The 25,260-nt window shown below is 46.9% G+C and overlaps 1 protein-coding gene across 2 annotated transcripts in view; it reads left to right on the top strand.

Moving 5' to 3' along the window:
• BTBD9 (BTB domain containing 9) overlaps positions 1-25,260 on the top strand; it is a 523,844-nt gene that overhangs the window by 86,704 nt on the left and 411,880 nt on the right. For both annotated transcript variants that reach the window (XM_069236325.1, XM_069236324.1), the window contains exon 3: positions 18,551-18,914. In XM_069236325.1, coding sequence (XP_069092426.1) covers positions 18,551-18,914 — 364 coding nt within the window. The remainder of the gene's footprint in view (positions 1-18,550; positions 18,915-25,260) is intronic.

The raw sequence follows: 25,260 nt of genomic DNA, 5'->3' as shown, positions 1-25,260 counted from the left end.
GATGACCTCCAGATGAGGGTGGACCGTGGCCAGTGATGCTGATAACGCTTGCCTTATCAGCCGCTTTTGACACAGTGAATCACAAGACTCCACTGGCAAGACTGGCCAAGAATGGGATCAGTGGGACAGTATTTGACTGGATGAGTTCTTATTTGTTAGAATGTTCTCAAGCGGTCTCAGTGTCTCCCTACTGCTCTGACTCTAAAATCATCGAGCATGGAGTTCCACCAGGATCGGCTCTTAGTCCAGTTCTCTTTAACATCTGCATGAGACCCTTGATAACTCTCATCTAGCCACATAGCATCAAACTGGTCAATTACGCAGATGACACCCAATTGATCCTGTCCATCGAAAGTAACAAACTGAATGCTTTTTACAACTGCATTAACGATATCACAAGATGACTGGAATGTAAATCTTTAAAATTAAATGGGGACAAAACCGAATTTCTATGTTGCTTAGCCACAAAAATCCCCATGAAACTCCCATCGAATTTCTAGCCTTTGTACAAGGAAATTGAAGTTGAACAACCAGAGATGGTCTGCAATTTAGTAGTCATTTTTTACATTAAGCTTCTCTTGGAACACCATGTCAATAAAGTGGCGGGCACCTGTTTTGGCCTGCTCCGTGGAATAAGGAAACTCCTACCGCTGCTACCACTGCACGCAAAGACTCCAATTGAGAGAACTGTAATACTTAGCAGGCTTGACTACTGCTGTGCACTGCTACTCTGAGCTCCAGGGTTCTTATTAAAAAAAGGCTGCAGCAAATTTAAGTTTCAGCAGCAAAACTGGCTTTGAATTATCCAAGAACATCATCTGCCTCTAGTGTCTTGAGAGAATTGCACTGGCTTCCAGTTAGGCACTGTATAGTTTTCAAAGCACTCCAAGATAAAGGTCCATTACCCTTACAACATAGACTTAAGATATGTCCCAGGAAGGTGTTTCCGGCCAGCAGTGGCAAACTTAATGTGTTGCAAAATTCAGCAAGAAAAGATAGGGCAGCCGAACATTTATGATCAGAGCAGTCCAACTTTGGAACAAGTTCCTGGCCAGCCTAAGGGCCTCTTCAGAGTTGCTTCAATTTAGGAAGGGCCGGAAAATTTGGCCTTTCCTGATACAACACCAGGTCTACAGCAACCACCGTAATAAAATACAAACACACTGTGCACTTGTCCTTACACAAGCTTATCAGTGACAGGATCCCCGCTAAGTGGTAGTGTGCTTTATATATGCCTTAAATCAATAAATATATTTCCTGGTAAGAAAGTATGATTGTTGGAGTAAAAGTTTTGTGTAACTCAAGTCCTAAAGTACTCTTGTTAGCCAATTTGACATATAGTTTAGCAACTTGGGGTGGTCTTCTGTGTTTCCTGTGTCAAAATGACTGTGTTACCTAGACAGAAGACAATCATAAATGCCCCGCCTAGCAGTATTGTTGCCAGTAATCTGAGCAATTTGGTTAAACACTATGTGGTGAAAGACAGACCAAAGAACATGCTAGCAAATTACCTTGGCCTGCCCAGGAGAATTGTGTTAATCTGTAACGTGGAGGAAATGCAGACAATGCCAGGTTGGCATCCTTCACATGTAGCTTCAGCAACAAGTCCAGTATGGGAATCTTATCTCAGTTGTACGTTCAAAGTTTGAGATAATTTCTTTTAGCCATCTTGTCACAGATACATGAAGGTGACTGCTTTGTACATTTATTCCACTTTATGCAAGGTTTTTAAAACGTATTCTAATAGTCCTTTATGTGGTAAGACTCGACTTTCCACTGTTGTCTGCCTTTTCCTTATTTCTCACAGCAAGGGTAAGTTGTAGTAAAGTACCTTCTTTTTGGCATGGTAACTGGGATCCGGCTAACCAGGACCCCAGTGATTGTACTCTCTCCCTCAGAATGTAGACCCTGGACCTTTGTGCACTCCACAATTGGCATACCTGTGTCCCCTCTTGAGTCCCTAGTATATGATACTTAGGTATCAAGGGGATTGGGACATCAGGGGTCCCCCATGGACCGTAGCATGTATTATGCCCCCCATGGGAGCCATGTAAAATGTGTCTGCAGGCCTGCCATTGCAGCCTGCGTGAAAAGGTGCATGCACCCTTTCACCACAGGTCACTACACCAGGTCACTGTAAGTCACCCTTATGGTAGGCCTTTCCAGCCCAAAGGGCAAGGTGCAGGTACCTGTGTGTGAGGGCACCCCTGAAGGAGCAGAGATGCCCCTACGAACCCCAGTGCCAAAGCGCTGGACTCAGTAAGTGCGGGGAAGCCTTTTTACTCGTGTTCTGGCCACAGGTCACAGCCTGTGGTCCAGCTGCATAATAGTAATTCCGAGCCTAGGCATGTTTGGTATCAAGCATGTCGGAATCATACCCCAATACTAATGCCAGTATTGATGGCATGATTCCGTACACTCTGGGGGCTCCTCCGGGGACCCCCCGCCCCCAGTATTGCTCCTACCAGTCTTTCAGGGTTTTGCAAGCAGCCCACGCTGCTGAAGCTCCTCAGTCAGGTTTCTGCCCTCCTGCTGCTTGACCAGCTCAGGCACCAGAAGGCAGAACAAAGGGATTCCTGTGGGAGAGGGGATGCAACACCCTCTCCCTTGGAAATATGTGTTACAAGGCTGGGAGGGGAAGCCTCCCCACGCCACCAGATTGCTTTGAAGGTCTCATTTGGTGCCCTCCTTGCATAATCTGATTTGCACCAGATCAGGAACCCCCTTGTTTCTTCAGCTCCCCTCTACAGGTTTCCCTTACCTGGGTGGGGTCTGACCTTTGCTTTCCATTTTTTAAGTATATGGTTTGGTCTCCCACTAGGGTATCTGTTGTTTACTGTTATTTCACTGTTTACTATTGCTTTCTATGCCCATTCCTGATCACTAAAGTGTATATCATAGTGTGTTTACTCACCCGCTAGTCGAGTATTGCCTCTATAGTATTTTAGTATTTGTGTCACTAAAATAAAGTACCTTTATTTTTGTAACACTGTGTAGTTCTTTCATGTGTGTAAGAGTTGTGTGACTATCAGTGGTATTGCATGAGCTCTGCATGTCTCCTAGATAAGCCTTGGCTGCTCATCCACAGCTACCCCTAGAGAGCCTGGCTTCTACTCACTGACTACATTTCACTAAGAGGGTATACTTGGACCTCGTAGAGGGTGAAAACACCATAGGTGCTCACCACACACCAGGCCAGCTTCCTACATTTACTACTACTTTAGTGTAAAATACGGGTAAGGGGTGGGGGGCGGGAATAAGCAAGCACAGCCCCAGAGGAATAGGCACAGACTGCCAGTAAACACATAGGGGGTTATTCTAACTTTGGAGGAGTGTTAATCCGTCCCAAAAGTGACGGTAAAGTGACGGATATACCACCAGCCGTATTACGAGTTCCATAGGATATAATGGACTCGTAATACGCCTGGTGGTAAATCCGTCACTTTTCCGTCACTTTTGGGACGGATTAACACCTCCTCCAAAGTTAGAATAACCCCCTTAGTCTAAAGAAGCCCATTAGGAGGAGATCCTCCCAGCCTCTCACTGGGCAATTTTACTTAAAGAAACCTAACTGACAAGAATAGTTAAAATGTTGTCTTTGCACACCAAATGACTAAACAAAGCAAAATAAAGGTGTGGCGCTCACCATGGTAGGAAAGCTGTTATCTAATAAAACGTTAAAAAAAATTATCTAACACAGGACAAAATCTGCCTTGGGTATAAACATTATCCTGTTACCTTTCGATCATCAGTCCCAACAACACTCAACTACATAGCTATTTTCCTTTACAAATAACTGGGATTTACATCCATATACAGCAAGAAAAATAAGGAGAGTAGGGTATCGAAAGGTTTGAAGTAAAAACCCAATAAACACAATAGACACTGTCAACACTTCCAATGCAGGACAAGGCTGATTTCTAGTATTGTTCTTCAACACCCTGGCAGAATGTGTTGAATGGAATATAATAGTAACAGGAGGCTCCAGTTTAATCTGGGACGTGAAGAGAGCGATTGGAAGATCCACTCACCTGAAGGCCTCTCTAAGAAACTCAAAAAGACCACTAAGGAGCGAGGCCTTCGTGACTCGTGCTGAGAGTCATGCTGACCAAAAAGATTACATATTTTTCTAACACATATCACATACATACAGGATATGTGTTCTAGATCTGCCTACGTATTACTCAACAGTAAACGTACAGTGGGTGTACAGGATCCCAATATACACTCCATTGCACTCTCAGGCCATGCCCCAGAAAAGATTACTGTACACTAGAACACTATCACACACTGCTTGGGGAGGTGGATGCTACATCCAGTCATCATAAGTGATCCTATTTTCCAGACAGATCTACAAGCCCAAACAGAATAATAGTTTCAAATGAATGACTCTGGGGAGGCAGTGACCCTATACCACTGGGCCGCCTTTAAGGTGGTAATATGGGGGGAAAGTATAGCTGCCCTGACAAGTCTTAAGAAACTGAAGGTGTATGGTCTTCCCTATGAAGAAACAGAACAAGGAAGGAACACAGGAGTTGGGAGTCAAAGTGAGGGAGATGCCTATGTCGGGAAAGAGGGTACAGAAGGTGTGGATGCTAGAAGAAATTAACAGAAACAAGAACAGAACACTGCAGAAAAAGTAGTAAATGAATAAGAGGAAAGCATAGGAGGGGTTCTAAAGAGGCTATGTGGTAACTCTTATGTAGGGAGGCTGGCCTGGTGTGTGGTGGACACCTGTGGTGTTTGCATCTTATACCAGGTGCAGGCAACCCCTAATTAGTTAGCGAGACAGTGTCTAGGAAGCCAGGGCTCTCTAGTGGTTGCTGTGGTAAGCAGCCAAGACTTACCTAGGAGTCAAGCAAAGCACTTACATTACTACGTTAGTCATACTGTAAATTATCTCACAAGAAAGGAACCACACAGTGTTGCAAAAATAAAGGTACTTTATTACAGTAACATTGAACCAGATTACTATAGGCAGCCCCACCCCCCCAACTGGAGGTAAGTATACACTATATATACACAGTAAATCTTAGGAATTAGCATATAGAAACAACACACATTGGCAAGGAATAGTAGAAAATAGGTAGGGGCCTATAAGGGGGGCCAGACTATATACTGAAATAGTGGAATGCGAAGTGAGGTCCCCCACCCAAGGATGTGGAGTAGTTAGGGGGAGCTAGGAGAACTCGAGACCCCAAGAAGTGAATACGTAGGTGACCCCCAGTGACCAGGAGAGCAGAGGTAAGTTACCTGGTCTTCCCAAAAACGAACAAGGGAACTTGGACAAGGAAGATTGGAAGACAAGGACCAGTCCAGTGGAACCCTATAGTGGATTCCCAAAGAAGAGGACCTGAATTAAGGGGACAGAGTCCAGCCCACACAGGAGTGTCCTGGTGGGGCAGGAGAAAATGCCCACCCTTCTGTGGATGAAGATCCAGATCGACGAGGAAAGATGATCAGTTGTGGAGTACAGGAGCTGCAGAGAGGTTCTTGGAGTCGTGCAGATGATGTCCCATGTCAGTTGCCGGTTCGCAGATGGGCAGTGGTCAGGAGGAGCACCAACAAGCCTTGGCAAATGCAAATCTGGGGTGAAGAGGATTTGCAGCGCTGAAGAGGACCAGCAAGGTCAAGGAGACTTGACCCTTGGAGGGGAGTCCAGGCTGACCCTCAGCAGTTGGGAGAGCCTGCAGAAGCAGCCGCAGCTCCCATAGGCAACCAACAAGCAGCAGGCACAGTATATTGCAGTGAGGCCCAGTCAGCACGTCTGAAGAGGAGTCCCACGTCACTGGAGCAGCAGAGTAGAGACAATCTTTGCAAGGATGAAGTGCTGGAGGCAGGGGTTACTTGGAGCCTGAAGATCCATTGGAGCATGCCTTGGTTGCTGCAAGAGTCGCGGTGCACAGGGGTACTGTCCTGCAAGGAGAGGTAAGGACTCTCCCATGTTGGACAGAGGGCAAAGAGAACCAAGAGGATCACTCCGAACCACCACCTGTGGTGCAGGATCCACCTGTTAGAGGCAGATGATCCCAGCGGCCAGACGTCTTCGGTGCCTGCGGAAGCAGGGGAGTGACTCCTTCTTGCTACTGTGGTGCACCTGAAGTCTCGCCGACCCAGAGGATGCACAGCAGTGGAAATGTTGCAAATGCTGGAAGGAGCTGGTAAAAGAATGTTGCAAGACGAGGTAGTCTCGGGAGTTGCAGGCTTGTTTGTTTGGTTCCTGAAGAGTCCAGCAGCTGTCCCGGTGGCCAGGAACAGAAGAGGGTGATGCATAGGAGTCCTTGTGGAGTCTTGTACACTAAATCTGGGGACCCAACCACAAGCGGGTCCCTAAATAGCATTAACAGTGGGGCTTGGTCACTCTGCAGGGTGACCGCCTATCAGAGGGGGGTCACTGGCATCAGCCACCTGTTCTGACCAACCAGATGCTCCCATGGGCCTCTGCTCATCTTGTTTTCAAAGACGGCAGAATCAAGTGGCCACCTGGAGGACTGCTGGGCACCACTCATGGGGTGATGATGGACAGAGGAGTGGTTACTCCCCTTCCCATTGTGTAGTTTCGTGTCAGAGCAGGGACTGGAGATCCCTGAACTGGTGTAGACTGGTTTATGCAAGGAGGGCATCAAATGTGCCCTTCAGAGCATACCAGTGCCTTGGGGAGGCTACCACTCCCAAAGCTTGTAACTCCTATTTCCAAAGGGAAAGGGTGTTGCCTGCTTCTCCCAAAGGTAATCCTGTGTTCTTCCTTCCTGGGCTTGAGCTGTTCAAGCAGCAGAAGGGCGGAAACCCGTCTGTAGGATGGCAGCAGCACGGGCTGCCGGGTAAAATGCTGCAAACTGGTAGGAGCAAAGCTGGGGGTCCTCTAAGGAGCCCCCAGAGTGCATGGAATGATGAGCCAGTACTGGGGTATGATGATTCTGACATGTTTGATACTAAACATGCCTAGTTTCAGAGTTAACATTATGTATCTAGAAATAGGTTGTGACCTATGTCCAGTACATGGCTAAATTGGCTTCCCGCACTCACAAAGTCCAGGAAAATGAAGCTAGAGTTCGTGGGGGAACCTCTGCTCCTGCAGGGGTGCCCTCACACACAGGTACCTGCACCCTGCCCTCTGGGCTAGGAGGGCCTGCCATAGAAGTGACTTACAGTGACCTGGTGCAGTGACCTGTAGTGAAAGGGTGCATGCACCTTTTCACGCAGGCTGCAATGGCAGACCTGCAGACACATTTTGCATGGGCTCCAATGGGTGCCATAATAAATGCTGCAGCCCATGGGGAGCGGTTGGAGCCCCAATGCCCTGGGTACCTAGGTACCATATACTAGGGACTTATATGGGGGCACCAGTATGCCAATTGTGGGTGCAGAAAGTAAGGGATAACTAAATTTAGAGGGAGATTGCTCAGTCACTGGGGTCCTGGTTAGCAGTATCCCACTGAACACATCAAAAACACACTGAGAGCAGGCAAAAAGTTAGGGTAACCATGCCAAAAAGAGAGTACTTTCCTACAGTATACAATTTCTAACTTCCAACAGTGTGTATACTAAGTAGTCAGTTGTACCATCCATACTTAATGTGAACAACCCCATTACTAGAGCATTTTTGGTGGAGCCAACCTTTGCAGACCACTATTATTTTTGGTGTAGTGCCGGTTCCCGGCTTTCCTGCCTCTCTCCTGCTCCCTCTGTTTAGTGTGTATTTTAAAGAACTAAGTAACAGAAAAGAATCAGCCTGTATTAGCGAATAGAGTCCATAAAGTAAAAAAGCACCCTGAGCAAGGTTCCAATTCACTATTTCCCTCCCCTTCCCCCACATTATTCCAAGATTCAATAGTCGAACAGAAGGGTTCATGCTTGGAGATTTCTTTGTACTTCTTTTAGTTTTGTTTGCTTGACTCCTCTCATCTAAGTTGGGCTTTAGAATTAGTCTATTGCCTCTGTACAGTATCTTTCTCCATTACCATCTCTAATGTGCCCTCATTAGTATAAGTTGATTGGTGCCGAGCTGAATACCCAAGGCATGCGCAGCAGTTTGTGTGTAAAATAGTAAGGTTTCTTGTTGTAGTCAAATGAGATGGCTGAATAGGTATGTCCATTGGTAACAGATTTGTTCTTTTCTCTGTAAAGGGGTTGAACTTCTGTCTTCTCATCAGCACAGCCGGGGCTATATCTTGATGTAAGGAACATTCATTGTTAGGTTGTCATGCCTTTTGGTCAAGCCACCTATAAAATTTCACGTTTGTCCTATAGAATGTGGAATTTCACCCCAATGTCGCTTGGGCCTCTGGTTTCTCTGGGCCTGACTCAATTTTCTACTATCGCTGTTGTTTATTTCTGTTGTGTATAGTGTCAGACAGAGAGGCACCCATTGACACAGCAGAATATATAGCCAAAGTCATTGGTGGACCATCACTTTTCTTCTCTAGTCCATTAACACCCTTACCAAGCCCCAGACAAATAATTTTAGAAAAGCTTGAGAAAGCTAAAAGTAAGCATGGTAGGACTGAGCTACATGTTTGGTTGCTCACAGAATATCTATACCCCTAGGTTTACAGGTCTGAACATTCCAGAGAGGACAAAATATTCAAAAGAGGATTCAGCCATATAACAACCATACTCCAGGCACTGGATGGTCTTGGGATTTGAGACAGTACTTGAACACAGCAAAGATTTGCTCAAAGAAATAGCTGACATAGAGAAAGTACTTCTAGGTTGTGACAACCTAGAAGAAGCCAAATTAGTTTTGGACAAACTCGATAAGAGTATTGCTGAATTCACCACAATTGAGCTCAAGAAAAAGGCAGACAAAGTCTAGAAAGACATTAAGAACCTTAGCAGAGAGAAAGCGTACCTATACTTACAAGACAATTAATATACCCAGACCCAAACCTCTTGTAGGTCTAATACTTGGGGTAGGTACAAGGACCAAAGATGGGTGACCTTCTCTGAGTCTTCTGGGGAATTCGAGAGCTCAGAGGACCCAGATGAAGGCAGTAGCAGCAGTACCGATTATCAAGGCTCAAATAGTTTTTTAGGGGTCACCCAGAGAGGCAGAGGGAGCAGAGGGAATCAGTCAAGACCATGGAATCAGTACCAGAGAGATCAGCAAACAGGCAGGAGATATTACAAGTGGTGCGCGGAGGGATAGTGAGACAAGAAAATCTGAACGGTAGGGAATCTGTTAGCCCTGAATACATTGACCATTGGGCAAGGGTTTCCACAGCCCTCCCTTCTAACTCTGCATCCCCACAGTGTATTCCTATTTTGAACTTGTCTAATAATGCACTTTCATCAGAAGAAATTACCCTGTTAAACTAAGTGTTATCATTTGTTACAACAGAGAAAACAGACTTATTCAGAGCACAATCTGAACTTCGTAGATTCTTTAGAAGAACCAGACTGAAATACTTTTTCTCAGATAAGAAGTGATTTTCCCCTCTCACTCAGCTTCTTTACTCAGGCCAGCATCTACCTTCATTCCTCCTAAAGCAGCAACGCCTCCTGAAATTCTCGAATTTGAGAAAGTGGTCCTTGATGATATTAATTACCTCAGAACAATGAAAACGTATACTACCTATAATATTTCTTGGCCAGAAATACTGTCATGTAACAAATTAAGGACCAATGATGTCCAGGTTTGTTCAGTTTTTCCCTAGGAAGGATCACACTTTAATTTTTTTAACTGTTGACAAGCAGAAAGCCCAAGGAGAACATGTACAGGATGGCCGGTGTTCCTTTTGGGCACTGTATGCGAGTTGCACAAGATGGTGGTTTCGCCATAGGCTTTCCTTCCTCTTAGGGGATGCAGCATCCTTCCTGCTCTTTGCTGTGGGAAAGCCCACCCCAGTACTGAAGCTCATGTGGGCTCGTGGCACTACTGTGCCGAAATCCACATCATATCTTTACCGATTGTTACCAAACTACTATCAGCCTAAAATAGAGGACAAAGAAATAAGGTCATCATATTCATAATTGTGGAAATGTTTTTTTTTAAAGAAGAAACAGACAATCAAAGAAAACTGGCCGAGTTGGACGCAGCCATTATCATGGTTATCCTGAAGACCCATCCACCCTCCCGGGCCTGCGCTGACTACTGCCCCAATCTCGTTTATTAACGGAGATGTAAAAATCTATGCCACAATTTTGGTAACCCATCTTAGACGAGTGCTGTCACTCCTAATTCACACTGACCAGTGTGGGTTTATGGCAAACCGTGGCTTGCAACACTGTGTCTTTTGGCTTCAATGGGATGATGGCCCACCATCATAGACTGCCTTCAGATTTTGCACTACTTTTTTTTTTGGACTTTGATAAGGCATTCGATACGGTGGATTGGAAGTATTTGCAGCTGGGCCGGAATGGGACCTCGTATTCTCAGATTGGTGCAAGCTTTATGTGTCAATCCCACTGTTGCTGTCCAGATTAATGGTACCCTTTCCCACAACATTCCCATCCGATGTGGACCCCTTCAGGACTGCTTCCCCCCACCCCCTCTCCTTTTCGCCTTGGCAGTTGAGTCATTCGCACAATTGGTCAAGAGCGATTCTCTCCTTAAGGGCTGGAGATTGAACTGGAACTATGAGGACCGGATAACACTCTATGCGGATGACCCAGTCACGTGCGGACCTTGTAGTCTCCACATTCTACGATGCTTTGAAGAGGCATCAGAACTCTGGATGAGACCTTCAGAATCGATATTGGTACCCCTGACACAGTCACAAGACTGTTTTGCGTGGCAAGAGAAAGTGCCCATTCAGCACCTAAGCTTCAGATATCTGGGTGGCACGCTCCCTGACCTGGCCTGGTCTCTGAATTTAGAGCCATTGACACAGCAATCTACTGCACATCTGGTGAGCTGGAAGTCCCTCCCATGAAATGTTATGGGACTCTTTAAGATGATGATTCTCCCACGGTTTCTGTACATTTTTCAGAACTTACCATTTCCACTGCTGCGTCCCTGTTTCCATGCCTTGGACAAAAGCATAACATCGTTCTTCTGGCATGGCACCAGACATCGAATTGCATTACAACATTGTCAAAGAGGCCAACACGATGGTGGGTTGGAAATTACTAATCTTTATCTTTACTACTTGGCGACTCAGCTCCTTGTACTACATGTCTGGTTCAAAGGGAGGTGGTCGGACCCGACATATCAACTTGAACTTACATTCCTTAGCTTTCCTTAAATACTAGGCCTAGTCTATGGCTCTCCGATCCCCAGTAAGATGGCTCTGTGGACCAAGATGGTTTTCACAGCATGGCGAGCAGCACTGTGGCATATTTGGTGGATAAATACCCTGACCCAACAGACTCCCATTTGACGGGTGCCTGGCTACTTGAATCAGCAGCTCTGAAAGGTTTAGATGAATGGGATCAGTTGAGTATCTCCCAGTTTGGGGGATGTGTGGATGGGAACGCACATTGGTTCCTTTAAAGACCTACAAAGCAACTACACCGCTAACCCTGTCGAGATGGAGGCGGGGGGAGTGGACTGATGTGCGTGACAAGAAAAGGCAGTTTATGAAGCTCGGGCTGCCCCTGAAAACATGCTAAAGTATGGGTGTAAATGGTTGGGCTAAATGTCAGGAAAGTTCATTTGGGTGTTGTACTGCTGCTGTTGCAGTCTTTTTTTTTTTTTTTTTAGTTTTTTGTGTGTCTGGTTGAACTTTACTGTGGAGTGCCCTCATGCTGGTGATAATGTACTGGCCCCCGAGGCTAGGTGTGCCATTTCATTTTCTGTCCTTACATTTGAAAAATCAATAAAAGTTGTTTATCAAAAAAAAGAAAACTGGCTCCAAGGTTTGCTTTGACTTCCAGCCTGTGCCTCCAATGAAACAACCCTGTTGTTTGAAGAGTAGCCGGTCTCATAGGAGTCATGTGAATCTTGCAATCCACTAGTCCAATACTAGTCATTATAATCAACCAAATTACCAGTTACGACCATGGGTAGAGAAGCTGCAAACGTGTTTTCTGGGACAAAATTTGTGGTGAACCTGAATAATTCCTGACCACCCTTCTGCCTTCAATTACCCATATATAAAACCTTCCAAGTCCAAATGGACACACATTATCCCTTCAGCCTGGTTAATTTAGATCATGTATTGGGTGCCCAGTAGATTGCCCTGAATCCAGATCTATTAGAACAAACTCCACAGCTGAATAGTTTCCTAGAGATCAATGTTTAGGGACATGGTGGGACCTGCACTTAGAACAATCAGGCAGTGCTCGAAAGTATGCTGTGATAGGTCAGTGTGCTGGGCAGTTTTTTTTTATTTTTTTAACAGTTTAGGGGTATGTTTTATGGTCTGGTGGACTTTTTTCTGTTGATGTCTCGGATATTAAAAGTAACATTGCCTGCACCAAGCTTGGATCCATGCAGTTCTTCATTCCTCGCAAAATATTTATACAGTATGTCTTTACAAGTTCAAAATTGGCCCGATTTGTAAATCTGGGCCAATTATTTTAGCTATATAATTCACTAATGGGGGACACTTTTATTTTGGTGGCCGGGCCTATTTTCTGACAGTCAAATCATGGACAGGTAGTCATCCTAGGGTTTTAATTGCCCTTTTTTAACTAACTTTTTAACTATCTTTTCTTTTTTTTCTTTTTTATTAAAGAGCGTAAAGCACAAACCGAATGTTAACTATGTGTATTATTTACTGGATCATGGTGTATGCTTAAGACTGAGAGTAAGCAGTGACTTTACCACCCTAGAATGTTGAGTGCTCATAGGAAATAACATGGTTATTTGCATCAGTGGTCCCATGACACCAGCAGGGAACCTCCAAATCCACTTATGATAATGGTCAATAGCCACTTATTGTCCCAGGAGATATTCAAGAATAGAACAGGTTCCTGTAGGAGGCTGGTCTGGCTTGTAGTGGGTACCAGAGGTACTTACACCTTGTGCCAGGTCCAGTTATCCCTTATTAGTGTAGAAGAGGTGTTTCTAGCAGCTTAGGCTGATAGAAGGTATCTATGGCAAAGCAGCTTAGGCTGAACTAGGAGACATGTAAAGCTCCTACTATACCACTGGTGTCATATGCATAATATCATAAAACACAATACACAGATATACAAAAAATAAAGGTACTTTACTTTTATGACAATATGCCAAAAGTGTCTGTGAGTACCCTCAGTATGAGAAATATACACAAGATATATGTACACAGACCAAAATTATGCAAGTAATAGCAAAAGGAAGTAATGCAAGCAGTGTAAAGTTACAATAGATTGCAATAGGAGCACATAGGTATAGGGGCAACACAAACCATATACTCCAAAAGTGGAATGCAAACCACGAATGGACCCCAAACCTATGTGAGCTTGTAGAGGGTTGCTGGGACTGTAAGAAAACGGTGAGGGATAGAAAAATAGCCCACCCCAAGACCCTGTAAGGTAGGTGTAAAGTGCACCTACCACCCCCAGAGAGCACAGAAGTCGTGATAGGGGGATTCTGCAAGGAAAACCAACACCAGCAATGCAACAACAGTGGATTTCCGGACCTGAGTACCTGTAAGACAAGGGGACCAAGTCCAAGAGTCGCGACAGTGTCGAGAGTGGGCAGGAGCCCAGGAAATGCCACCTGAGGGTGCAAGGAAGCTGCCACCGGATGGAAGAAGCTTGGTGTTTTGCAAGAACGAAGAGAACTAGGAACTTCCCCTTTGGAGGATGGATGTCCCACGTCGTGAAGAAGCTTGCAGAGGTGTTCCCACGCAGAAAGACCGCAAACAAGCCTTGCTAGCTGCAAGGGGCGTGTTTAGGGTTTTTGGATGCTGCTGTGGCCCAGGAGGGACCAGGATATCGCCACTTGGCTGAGGAGACAGAGGGGGCGTCCAGCATGTCAGGGAGCCCTCACAGAAGCAGGCAGCACCCGCAGAAGTACCGGAACAGGCACTTGGAAGAGGAGTGAACCGGAGTCCACCCGAAGTCACAAAAGGGAGTCCCAGGACGCCGGAGGACAACTCAGAAGGTTGTGCACTGCAGGTTAGAGTGTCGGGAACCCAGGCTTGGCTGTGCACGAAGGAAATCCTGGAAGAGTGCACAGGAGCCGGAGAAGCTGCAAATCACGCGTTGGTACCCAGCAATGCAGTCTAGCGTGGGGAGGCAAGGACTTACCTCCACCAAACTTGGACTGAAGAGTCACTGGACTGTGGGAGTCACTTGGACAAAGTTGCTGAGTTCCAGGGTCCACGCTTGTCGAGCTGAGAGGGGACCCAGAGGACCGGTGATGCAGTCTTTTGTTGCCTACGGTTGCAGGGGAAGATTCCGTCGACCCACAGGAGATTTCTTCAGAGCTCCTGGTGCAAGAAGGAGGCAGGCTACCCCCAGAGCATGCACCACCTGGAAACAGTCGAGAAAGCCAGCAGGATGAAGCGATACAAGGTTGCTAGTAGTCATCTGGCTACTTAATTGCGGTTTTGCAGGCTTCCTGAGCAGTCAGCGGTCGATCCTTTGGCAGAAGGTGAAGAGGGAGATGCAGAGGAACTCTGGTGAGCTCTTGCATTCGTTATCTACAGAATTCCCCAAAGCAGAGACCCTAAATAGCCAGAAAAGGAGGTTTGGCTACCTAGGAAGGAGGATTGGCTACTAAGAGAGGTAAGAGCCTATCAGAAGGAGTCTCTGACGTCACCTGCTGGCCCTGGCCATTCAGAGCAGTCCAGTGTGCCAGCAATACCTCTGAATCCAAGATGGCAGAGGTCTGGGGCACACTGGAGGAGCTCTGGGCACCTCCCCTGGGAGGTGCAGGTCAGGGGAGTGGTCACTCCCCTTTCCTTTGACCAGTTTCGCGCCAGAGCAGGGCTGGGGGATCCCTGAACCGGTGTAGACTGGCTTATGCAGAGATGGGCACCATCTGTACTCATCAAAGCATTTCCAGAGGCTGGGGGAGGCTACTCCTCCCCAGCCCTGACACCTATTTCCAAAGGGAGAGGGTGTTACACCCTCTCTCATAGGAAGTCCTTTGTTCTGCCTTCCTGGGCCAGGGCTGCCTGGTCCCCAGGAGGGCAGAAACCTGTCTGAGGGGTTGGCAGCGGCAGCAGCTGCAGTGGAAACCCCGGAAAGGCAGTTTGGTAGTACCCGGGTTCTGTGCTAGAGACCCGGGGGCTCATGGAATTGTCCCCCCCCAATGCCAGAATGGCATTGGGGTGACAATTCCATGATCTTAGACATGTTACATGGCCATTTTCTGAGTTACCATTTTGACTTTACATAGGTAGTGACCTATGTACAGTGCACATGTGTAATGGTGTCCCCGCACTCACAAAGTCCGGGGAATTTGCCCTGAACGATGTGGGGGCACCTTGGCTAGTGCCAGGGTGCCCACACACTAAGTAACTTTGCACCCAACCTTCACCAGGTGAAGGTTAGACATATAGGTCACTTATAAGTTACTTAAGTGCAGTGGTAAATGGCTGTGAAATAAAATGGACGTTATTTCACTCAGGCTGCACTGGCAGGCCTGTGTAAGAATTGTCAGAGCTCCCTATGGGTGGCAAAAGAAATGCTGCAGCCCATAGGGATCTCCTGGAACCCCAATACCCTGGGTACCTCAGTACCATATACTAGGGAATTATATGGGTGTACCAGTATGCCAATGTGAATTGGTAAATTTAGTCACTAGTCTGTTAGTGACAAATTTGGAAAGCAGAGTGAGCATAACCACTGAGGTTCTGGTTAGCAGAGCCTCAGTGAGACAGTTAGGCATCACACAGGGAACACATACATATAGGCCACAAACTTATGAGCACTGGGGTCCTGGCTGGCAGGGTCCCAGTGACACATAACAAACATACTGAAAACATAGGGTTTTCACTATGAGCACTGGGCCCTGGCTAGCAGGATCCCAGTGAGACAGTGAAAACACCCTGACATACACTCACAAACAGGCCAAAAGTGGGGGTAACAAGGCTAGAAAGAGGCTACTTTCTCACAGTTCCATAGGACACACTTGGGTTATTGTGATATTAATACTGGATATTTCCAAGGACAGATTCACAGTAACCTGTTAAAGGCCCATGAAAGTGATAACCATGACGTTGAAGTTTTAAAATTATTTGAATTGACAAATTCCTTCAATTGTATAGAATTGTATAGAATACTTTTGTTAAAGAAATGTATTTGAGCCCAGAAGACTCAGGAAGGCTCAGTTTGTCTGATTTTTTTACCAAATAATTATGGAGCCCAGAGTGGAAACACCTTCCTAAACTGTGAACATGGAGTTTTAAGCCTGATTGGATAACTCCTATAACTTTTTCTGTGCAGGGACTCGATTAAATAGAGAATTGTGGGAGAATAACATGAGTGGGCATTTATGTGCTGCTTTAGAAAGGTATGTATATTTATGCCGGGTCCTCAGAGGACTTGGGTTAGGATATGAAAAGGGCAAGTAATACCTTTAAAGAAGCTACTAATTTGCTACATCATCCTTGTCAAACCCGTCAGCATGAGGACATAGTTTGTCTTCATTAGGCATCTCTGTCTAAAGTAGCACCTGAATGTATGATGTAAACGTGGAACAAATCTCATTGACTCTACTCTAGTCTATAAATCAAACTTGGTGAAGCCAGATCGCATGCTGCTGTGTATAGGGCTGGATGTGCGCTTACTTAGTTAGCCTGGCGCAAAACCAGACACAAACTGATGAAGGCGTCACTGAGGGGAACTGTCACACTATCCTTCTTAGATATGGACCTATGTGCTGCCAACCGTGACTTGTATGATAAATTACATATATGTTGTTCTAATATGTGACGCTAAGGCTAACTTGCATCACCTGCCAAGAGGAAGCAGCAATGAAGGACAGGCTGAGACTGCAGCTGTACTATGCTGGTTGGATTAATGTAAATCTCTTGTCCTGAACAAGCTTAAGTTATAAGCACCAGGCTGCTATCTAAACCCGTTAGCTACTTCAGTGTTATGATGAAGCATTAAAACGTGGAAGTAGCTCCTATCATTAGAGAATCCGCAATTAAGTGACTAAAACATAACAAAGCACTATTTGGAGTGAGAATGGAAATGTAGGCCGCGGTGGCAATACTGTATGCTGAAAGGGTGTTGTGCCTGGGTGTTCTTCTGCAGTTACGATGCTGTAAATATAGCCTTGGGGTAGGTAACCTACTTTGGGCTAACAAGCACTCAGTTAATGTGTAATGCACATTATCTGCAAGTGGTGTACCCTAAACCATTTGCTTTTTGACTCACTTGGTTTTGTTAGCTTCCTGAATAGACCTGCATTCATATATGCTTATTTAACATAGCTTTCCCCCCTCCTCCATTGAAGCCACTGTTAAAATGGGACATTGGTGACATTAGGCACGTCAGCGGGCTGCCACTGTGTAGTGAGAACTGTTAACAACCAGGCAGCTGTAGAATTACTGTGCCTATGAGGCCATGTAATATGTACTTGTCATATGAGGCTAGTGTCTGTGACTTTTATCACTGTTTAATTATATTGTTATTTCATATCCCGCTGAGTAATTATATCCATTGTCATTATCTCTTGTTTCATGATATAAAGGTAAAATACAGAAACATGGTAGATGGGTAAAAAACATTCCAGGGTCTGAATACAAAATGTGATATTACGTTTGTAATTAAGTCTGAATGGAGGCAGCTGTGGTCAGCTAGGTAGTCAATTAATTATAAAAGCTTCTTCACAAAAGGGGCTTGATTAACCTGATTTATTAATGCAAGTGACCTCCTTTGGGCACCCTCTGTTGTACTGGGTATTAGCAGTTTAGCCAAATTCAGGACACATGCAAAAGGCGATTCTCTAGAGTCTCTAGAGTTAAATGGCGAGGTCTGATATTACCACTTAAGTCTGCACTGATGTAGATTTCCTGAGAGGTGTTGTTTTTGGAAGTAGTTTTTTTTTTTTAAAGATCTATGATTGGTATATTAACTAGGGAGTGGTCTTTCCCTACAGTTGTTACCTCTTCAATTATTATTGGGGAAACAGTATGGCCTGTGAGGTTTCCTTAACTAGACAAAAAGCCTTAAAGAATTTGGGCTGAACAAAGACACCATAGCAACAGCTAAGGATTGATTAATTAGTACCCTCTAATCACACTTTAGCTAATAATTTAGAACACAGTGCTAGAGCAGCTCTTCGTATTACAGTCCTGAATACTTGAAGAAGGTAATTCATTCTTTCCCTGCAGATGAGCTAGTATAGTTGTCTGGACTACCCCTGGACCAAAGACCTTTTGCCTAGGGTCTGGTAGCCTCACATAATTCTAGTTAAACCTCCTCAGTCTTTCTGTGGGACTACAGCCGGCTACAACTTCCTCATTCCTTGCCTGGATTCTCCTACCAACAACTAGGAGAATTTCTTTAGTCCAACTTTATGGCTGCTATCTATTTGACTTGGGTTTTATGTCAGTTTTACAGGTATTGAATCAGTGTCATGTTTTGGTAGATGAGTGTCTGATACTCAGGTGTTTTTAGGTGATTAAATGTCCGCTCCCAGGTTTAATCTTTCATTTATGTATTCTCTTATGCTCCATGAAGCCCGCCTTTTCACATGTGCTTTCCTCTTTTCATTCAGGGCGTTATTATATGGTGGAATGCGAGAATCTCAGCCTGAGGCAGAGATCACTCTTCATGACACCACAGCTGATGCATTCACAATGCTGATGAAGTACATCTATACGGGACGTGCCACTCTGCGTGATGAGAAGGAGGAGGTGTTACTGGACTTTCTCAGCCTTGCTCATAAGTATGGCTTCCCTGAACTGGAGGACTCATCCTCGGAGTACCTTTGTACCATCCTAAACATACAGAATGTGTGTATGATTTACGATGTGGCGAGTCTCTACTCACTATCAAAACTTGCCTGCACTTGTTGTATGTTCATCGACCGAAACGCCCCAGAAGTACTTTCCAGTGAGGGTTTCTTATCGCTCTCTAAGGTACATTTTTTTCCTATCATGGTTTTCTTTTTCCATTGTATTTACTTAACACATTGAGAGATTTGTGGTTATGTCTATGGTTTCTAGTTTTCAGTCAAGACTGATTATGACCGATAAAACACCACCAAAAGGAATATTTGCTTTTCTGTGGAAAGTAGAATGCACTGGTGTCAAAACAGTGTAAGTGCAGCCCTCACTTCTATAAGCTTTACTATGATAGATGTTCCTGCTGTGCCCATGGGAGAGTACCTGTATTTTGTTTATTTATTTTTTAATATATTATTAAAAATCAAGCCCTTTATGGGCAATCTGGGACTGCAGGGGAAGCTTTAACGCTTCCCTTACAGTGCCATTGCTTCACCAAGCACGGAACTCCTTTGCAAGCAGCTCCCTGCTTGCTGAAGCATTTCATCTCTGTCCCCTGCATGTGTGCAGGGGACAGAGATTAAGCTTTGGATTTTGACAGCGGGACCTGCTTTCAAGGTCCTCTGTGAAGACCCAAAGTGTTTGCTGTGGCTTGCTGCAGCACTGCAGCCAAGCCACAACAAACATCTATGTCCTGGGGGTGAGCACTCCCCGGTACATAGCAGGAGCTGGCCCTGGTGGGGTGGAGGTCCCCTGGGGCCATCAGCAGCTTCATGCGGCCCCCTCCAGCGTGAAGAAAGCCCCGGGGGTGGTGGTCCTTGGGGTAAATGGGGGGGGGGGGGGTCTGAAACTGACCCCCTTCAAATTATTTTCTGTTTTCCCCCAGGTGTGGTGGTCCTTGGAGCATGGGGAGCAATGGGCCCCCTTGCATATAACTATATAGAAGCCCCAGGAGATGGTGGTCCCCAGGGCTTGGGGCCCACTTTTTCTTTTTTTTTAAGATTTGCCCTGGGGGTGGGGGTCCTTGGGGTGCAGGAGGGCTGCACGGACCCTCCTGCTCATAATTCTGTATAGCCATGGGGGTAGTAGCCCCTGGGGCTAATGGGGAGGTCCCGAAGGGACACCCTTTAAAAAAAAATTGTTTTTCATTTTATATATTTGCCCTGGAAAGGAGATGGAGGTGGGGGTAGGAGGGTTGTGGTCACTGGGGTGCAGGTGTGCCATAGGTCCCCCGCATTTCTAAAACAATACAGCTGGGACTTGGCCTAACCGGGGGTTTCTGATGGATACAACTACCTGTGGATTCCTCACCTTATGAACTCGTCCTTGCGCCAGCATCCGACGGAAAGTCTTCTTCCTAGCTGTCCACGTCGATGAGGACGTCATAATGGCATGGCTCCACTTGACTCCGTCTGACGTCTCCGTGCCAATAAGAGGTCCTCGTCGGCGTGCTGACGTCAGTTTTCCTTTTTCCGTGCCTTCGACCCCAAAGTTTTTTCTTCCTGGCTCGTTGATTACTGTTGCGTTTTTGGTGGTTACAATGTCGCCTCCAAAGAAGTCTGGTTTTAAGCCGTGTAGAGAATGTGGAGGTCAGATGTCAGTGACCGATCCACATTTGGATTGTATTTGGTGCCTTAGTTCTGAGCACGATGTTAAAGGATGTTCGTCGTGCCAGAGTATGAACCCTAAGGCTCTAAAAGAGCGTGAGGCAAAGCTTTTTCTGGCGAAAGCAAAGCAGAAGGGCCATAAGAGGGATTCCTCCCATGCTTCACCAAAGAAGCATAAGAAGCGGCGTCATCATGATTCACAGCGCCGTCATGACTCTCAGCGCCGGTCTGAGCGGAGCCGATCGAGGTCTCCTTCTTCTCGATGCCAAAAGACATGGGAGATGAGCCCTACTGTGACGCCTCAGCCCAGGAGTCCGGAGTTATCACTGGTGTCGCAGCAGTCATCTACTCGGCAATATCCTGCTTTCCCGGCTCCAGGGGCGGATCTGCCTGCATTTTTTAATGCAATGTATGCCGTTTTTCAGTCCATGGCCCCTGCGGGTGCACCAGCGGGTCCCGCGGGGCCATTGGCATTTGACTTGGGTTCCCCGGTGCCGTATAAAGCGGCTCCATTCATGCCTTTTTGTTCGGCGGAGAGTGTCGGATTGGCGCCGAGGATATCTCCTTGTGGGAGATCACCACCTGTGACGGTAGTTCCACCATCACGTCAGCCGACGCCATCGCCACGCCATTCGACGTCGATGATGTCTCCTTCCAGGCCGGCTCCATCGCCTTCCTGCCAACCGACTCTGCGGAGGTCATCATTGGAGTCCGTGCCGGCGCCGGGTGATGCTAAGAGTCACCCGTCTCTTCCTGTGCCTTTCCGGGATTCGAAGTCTTCGGCGTCGATGGATTCATTATCGACGCCGACTTTGGAGCCATACCTTCGGTCTCGTAGAAAGGCTTTACGACTTTTGGAGGAGGAAGAGTACAGACAGTTGGAGGAAGGTGAAATTGAGCCCTCTGATGAATACCAAGGTCTGGCCACTGCAAGCAGACTGGATACTTCCCCGGGTGTGACATTGCATCTCCGGGGGAGTTTACAGAGGAGGCCGCATCCTTCCATATGGTGGTCAGGAAGGCAGCAGAGTTTCTGGACTTGCCATTGTCTGTGGCGGAGGTGAAAACTAACCTGCTCACGGAGGTGTTGCATCCTTCTGCGTCCAGCGCTGATCCTTTGTTGCCCTTCAATGAGGCTTTAACTGAGCCTATATTGGATTTGTGGAGGAAGCCAGTTACGACTCCTGCAGTGAACAGGGCAGTAGTGAGGAGGCATAGAGGCGCACCAGGAGATCCGTTTTTTCTGTCACGTCATCCGACTCCTGAAAGTTTAGTAGTCCAGGCGTCTTGCTCCGCGTAGTCTGCTCCTGGAACATTCCCTGGAGTTCCAACTGATAGGGAGTCCAAGAGGATGGAGCAGTCTTCGAAGAAGATCTTTTCATCCTGTAGCATGGCGCTCAAGGCTACTAATTCTACCTGTGTGCTGGGCAGGTATGTCCACGCCCTTATGGACTCAGCTAAAGAAATGGCCAAAGATCTGCCGCAGGAGGTACAAAGGTCCTTTGGGTCTCTTTTTACGGATGCGCAGGTGGCTGCACAACAGATTATACAGTCTGGCCTGGACATGTCTGATTCGGTAGCCAGGGCCATGGGGACATCTGTGGCTGCTAGGAGGCACCCCTGGTTAAGGTCCTCTGGATTTTCATCGGACGTTCAAGCCACCTTATTAGATCTGCCATTCAATGGGGAAAAGCTGTTTGGAGAGAAGGCGGATTCTGCCCTTGAAAGGTTTAAGGACAGTCGGGCAACAGCTAAGTCTTTGGGCTTACAAACTGCAACTGCTGCATCTTATAGACCTTTTCGCAGGTTCAGGGGATTTACACTAGTTCTGCCTTTCGGAGGTCCCAATACTTGGCCCAGCAACCTGCCAATCCTCCCTATCGTGCCTTTAGAGGGCGGGGTAGAGGCAGAGCTCGAGCTAGAGGGCCAGTCCAGCAGCCTTCATCTTCATCCTCCTCCTCCGGTGGACAACAGCAGAAGCAGCCCTAGTTTTCCCCACTTTATCGTTCACACTTCTCCTGTAGGAGGAAGGTTGAGTCTTTTTTTCCGCAAGTGGGAGTCGATTACAACGGACTCGTGGGTGTTAAGAATTGTGGAAAAAGGTTATGCTCTCCCCCTTCAGGAGTCCCCTCCTCCCTTCCCCCCGTCCCTCATTTTGTTCAGAAGACCATCCTCAGTTGTTACAACAGGAGATTATGACCATGTTGTCAAAGGGCGCAATAGAGTTGGTGCCGGTGCAGGAAAGGGGTCAGGGGTGTTATTCAAGATATTTCCTGATTCCCAAAGCGGATGGTCGTCTAAGACCGATCCTGGACTTGAGAATTTTGAATTTGTTCTTCAAACAGGAGAAATTAAAAATGCTGACCCTAGCGCAGGTACTATTGGCGTTGAACGAAGGAGACTGGATGGTGTCTGTCGACTTGCAGGATGCGTACTTTCATATTCCGATAATCAAGTCGCACAGGAAGTATCTCCGGTTTGTGGTTGGGACGCTACCAGTTTGCGGTCCTTCCGTTTGGACTTACTTAAGCACCTCAAGTTTTTACGAAGGTGATGGCAGTTGTTGCAGCGCATCTCAGAAGGAGGGAAGTAGCGTTTTTTCCCTACCTGGACGATTGGTTAATCAAAGCCAAGTCTCCGGAGCTTGTGTTGTCTCACCTGCGAATGACAACCCAGTTGTTGTTCGATCTGGGCTTTTCGGTAAACGTACCCAAATCTCACCTGGAGCCCTCTCAACGCCTCCTGTTCATAGGGGCAGTACTGGACACAACATTGTTTCGGGCCTACCCCCCGCCTCCGCAGGTTCGGGACATTCAGGCGCTGATTCTAATGTTTCAGATTGGAGCAGCAGTTCCAGTCCTCAAGGTCTTACGCCTGCTAGGTCTGTTTGCTTCTTGCATTCTGTTGGTCACTCACGCACGCTGGCATATGAGGGCTCTTCAGTGGTGCCTCCGCAGGCAGTGGTTCCAGCACAAAGGAGATCTTGGGGATTCAATAAAGATCTCCAGGGACGCTGCAGCGGACCTTCTTTGGTGGACGGCAACCTTTCCCAAGGAAAACCGTTTTCAATACCACCGCCTGTGGCCACGGTAATATCGGATGCTTCCACTCTAGGGTGGGGAGCTCATCTGGGGGACCTGGAGATCAAGGGTTGTTGGTCTCCAGCGGAACAGATGTTGCATATCAATCTGTTGGAGTTGCGGGCGATACGTTTGGCACTCAAGGCCTTCCTCCCTTCCCTTCGTGGTCGGTCGGTTCAGGTCCTGATGGACAACACTACCGCGATGTGGTGTATATAAACAAGCAGGGAGGAGTAGGGTTGTACCTTCTCTGCAGAGAGGCTCTGCGACTCTGGTCCTGGGCTCAGGACCATCAGATTTGCTTAATAGCAAATCATTTGGCCGGAGCACTGAATGTACGTGCGGACATTCTCAGTCATCACTTCTCATTTGATCACAAGTGGCGTCTCCTTCCGGACCTGGTCCTCTACATCTTCAGGTTGTGGGGTGGGTGGATCTATTCGCCACTTGGGAGAACGCACACTGTCTGTTGTTCTGCAGCCTCCAGTATCCGTTGCAAGGAGCGTTGGGGGATGCGTTTCAGATGTCCTGGAGCGGCCAATTGCTTTACGCGTTCCCCCCCCCCCCCCATACCCTTGATTCCTTGGGTTCTGAAGAAGGTTTGTCAAGACCGGGCCCAAGTCATCTTGGTAGCACCGGACTGGCCGAGAAGGGTATGGTATACAGACCTGCTTCAACTCTCTCAGTGCCCTCCGCTCCGTCTCCCATTCAGGGCAGATCTCCTCTCACAGTCGCAGGGGCAGGTTTTACACCCCCACCTCCAGAGCCTGCACCTTCATGCCTGGAGATTGAACGGGGCAACCTGAGTTCCTTTTCTCTCCCACCGGATGTAGTGGATGTTATTCTATCATGCAGGCGACACTCCACTAAATCCATTTATGCCTGTAGGTGGGCCAAATTTGTGGTTTGGTGTGGAGAGAATCAAAAAGATCCCTTAAAGGCCCACCTTTCACATGTTGTTTTGTTTGCTCTTGATTTAGCAAAGAAAGGCTGTGCGGTAGCTACAGTTAAAGGCTATTTGGCGCCTCTGTCGGCTTTTCTTTGCCTTCCGGACCAGCCTTCTTTATTTAAATCTCCGATTGTAAATAGGTTCATTAAGGGTTTAGTTAATAGGTTTCCTCCCACGTCCTTTCACATGCCTCAATGGCACCTGAATCTGGTACTGACATTTCTGAAGGGTTCGCCTTTTGAGCCCATGCATTCATGCCCGTTGAGATATTTAGTCCTAAAGACTGTTTTCTTGATTGCGATTACTTCTGCTAGAAGGGTCGGGGAACTTCAGACCCTTTCTGTTAAACCTCCATTTACCATGTTTTTCCCTGATAAAGTGGTATTGAAAACCAGGGCAACTTTTCTGCCAAAAGTTGTCACTCCTTTTCATATGGGACAGACTATTACCCTTCCCTCGTTCTACCCTCCTCCCCACCCCTCTAAGGATGAAGAGAGGCCCCATTGGTTGGACCCTAAGAGGGCTCTGAGTTTCTACCTGGAGAGAACAAAAGACTTTCGCCTGGAGGACCAGCTGTTCGTAGGGTATGTTGGACAGCGGAAGGGCAGAGCAGTCCAGAAACGAACAATCTCCAGGTGGGTCATCCTGTGTATAAAAATGTGTTACTCTCTGGCGAAGAAAGTTCCCCCGGAGGGTATCAGGGCCCATTCTACTAGGGCTAAGTCGGCCACTTCGGCTCTAGCGAGAGGGGTTCTATTAGTGGACATTTGTAAAGCGGCAACTTGGGCATCCCTCCATACCTTCACAAAACATTATTGTTTGGATTCTGAGGTGAGGAGGGACGG

Source organism: Pleurodeles waltl, chromosome 5 (genome assembly GCF_031143425.1).
Source record: "Pleurodeles waltl isolate 20211129_DDA chromosome 5, aPleWal1.hap1.20221129, whole genome shotgun sequence".
Classification (NCBI taxonomy): Eukaryota; Metazoa; Chordata; class Amphibia; order Caudata; family Salamandridae; genus Pleurodeles; species Pleurodeles waltl.
This window is presented reverse-complemented; position numbering and strand designations above follow the sequence as displayed.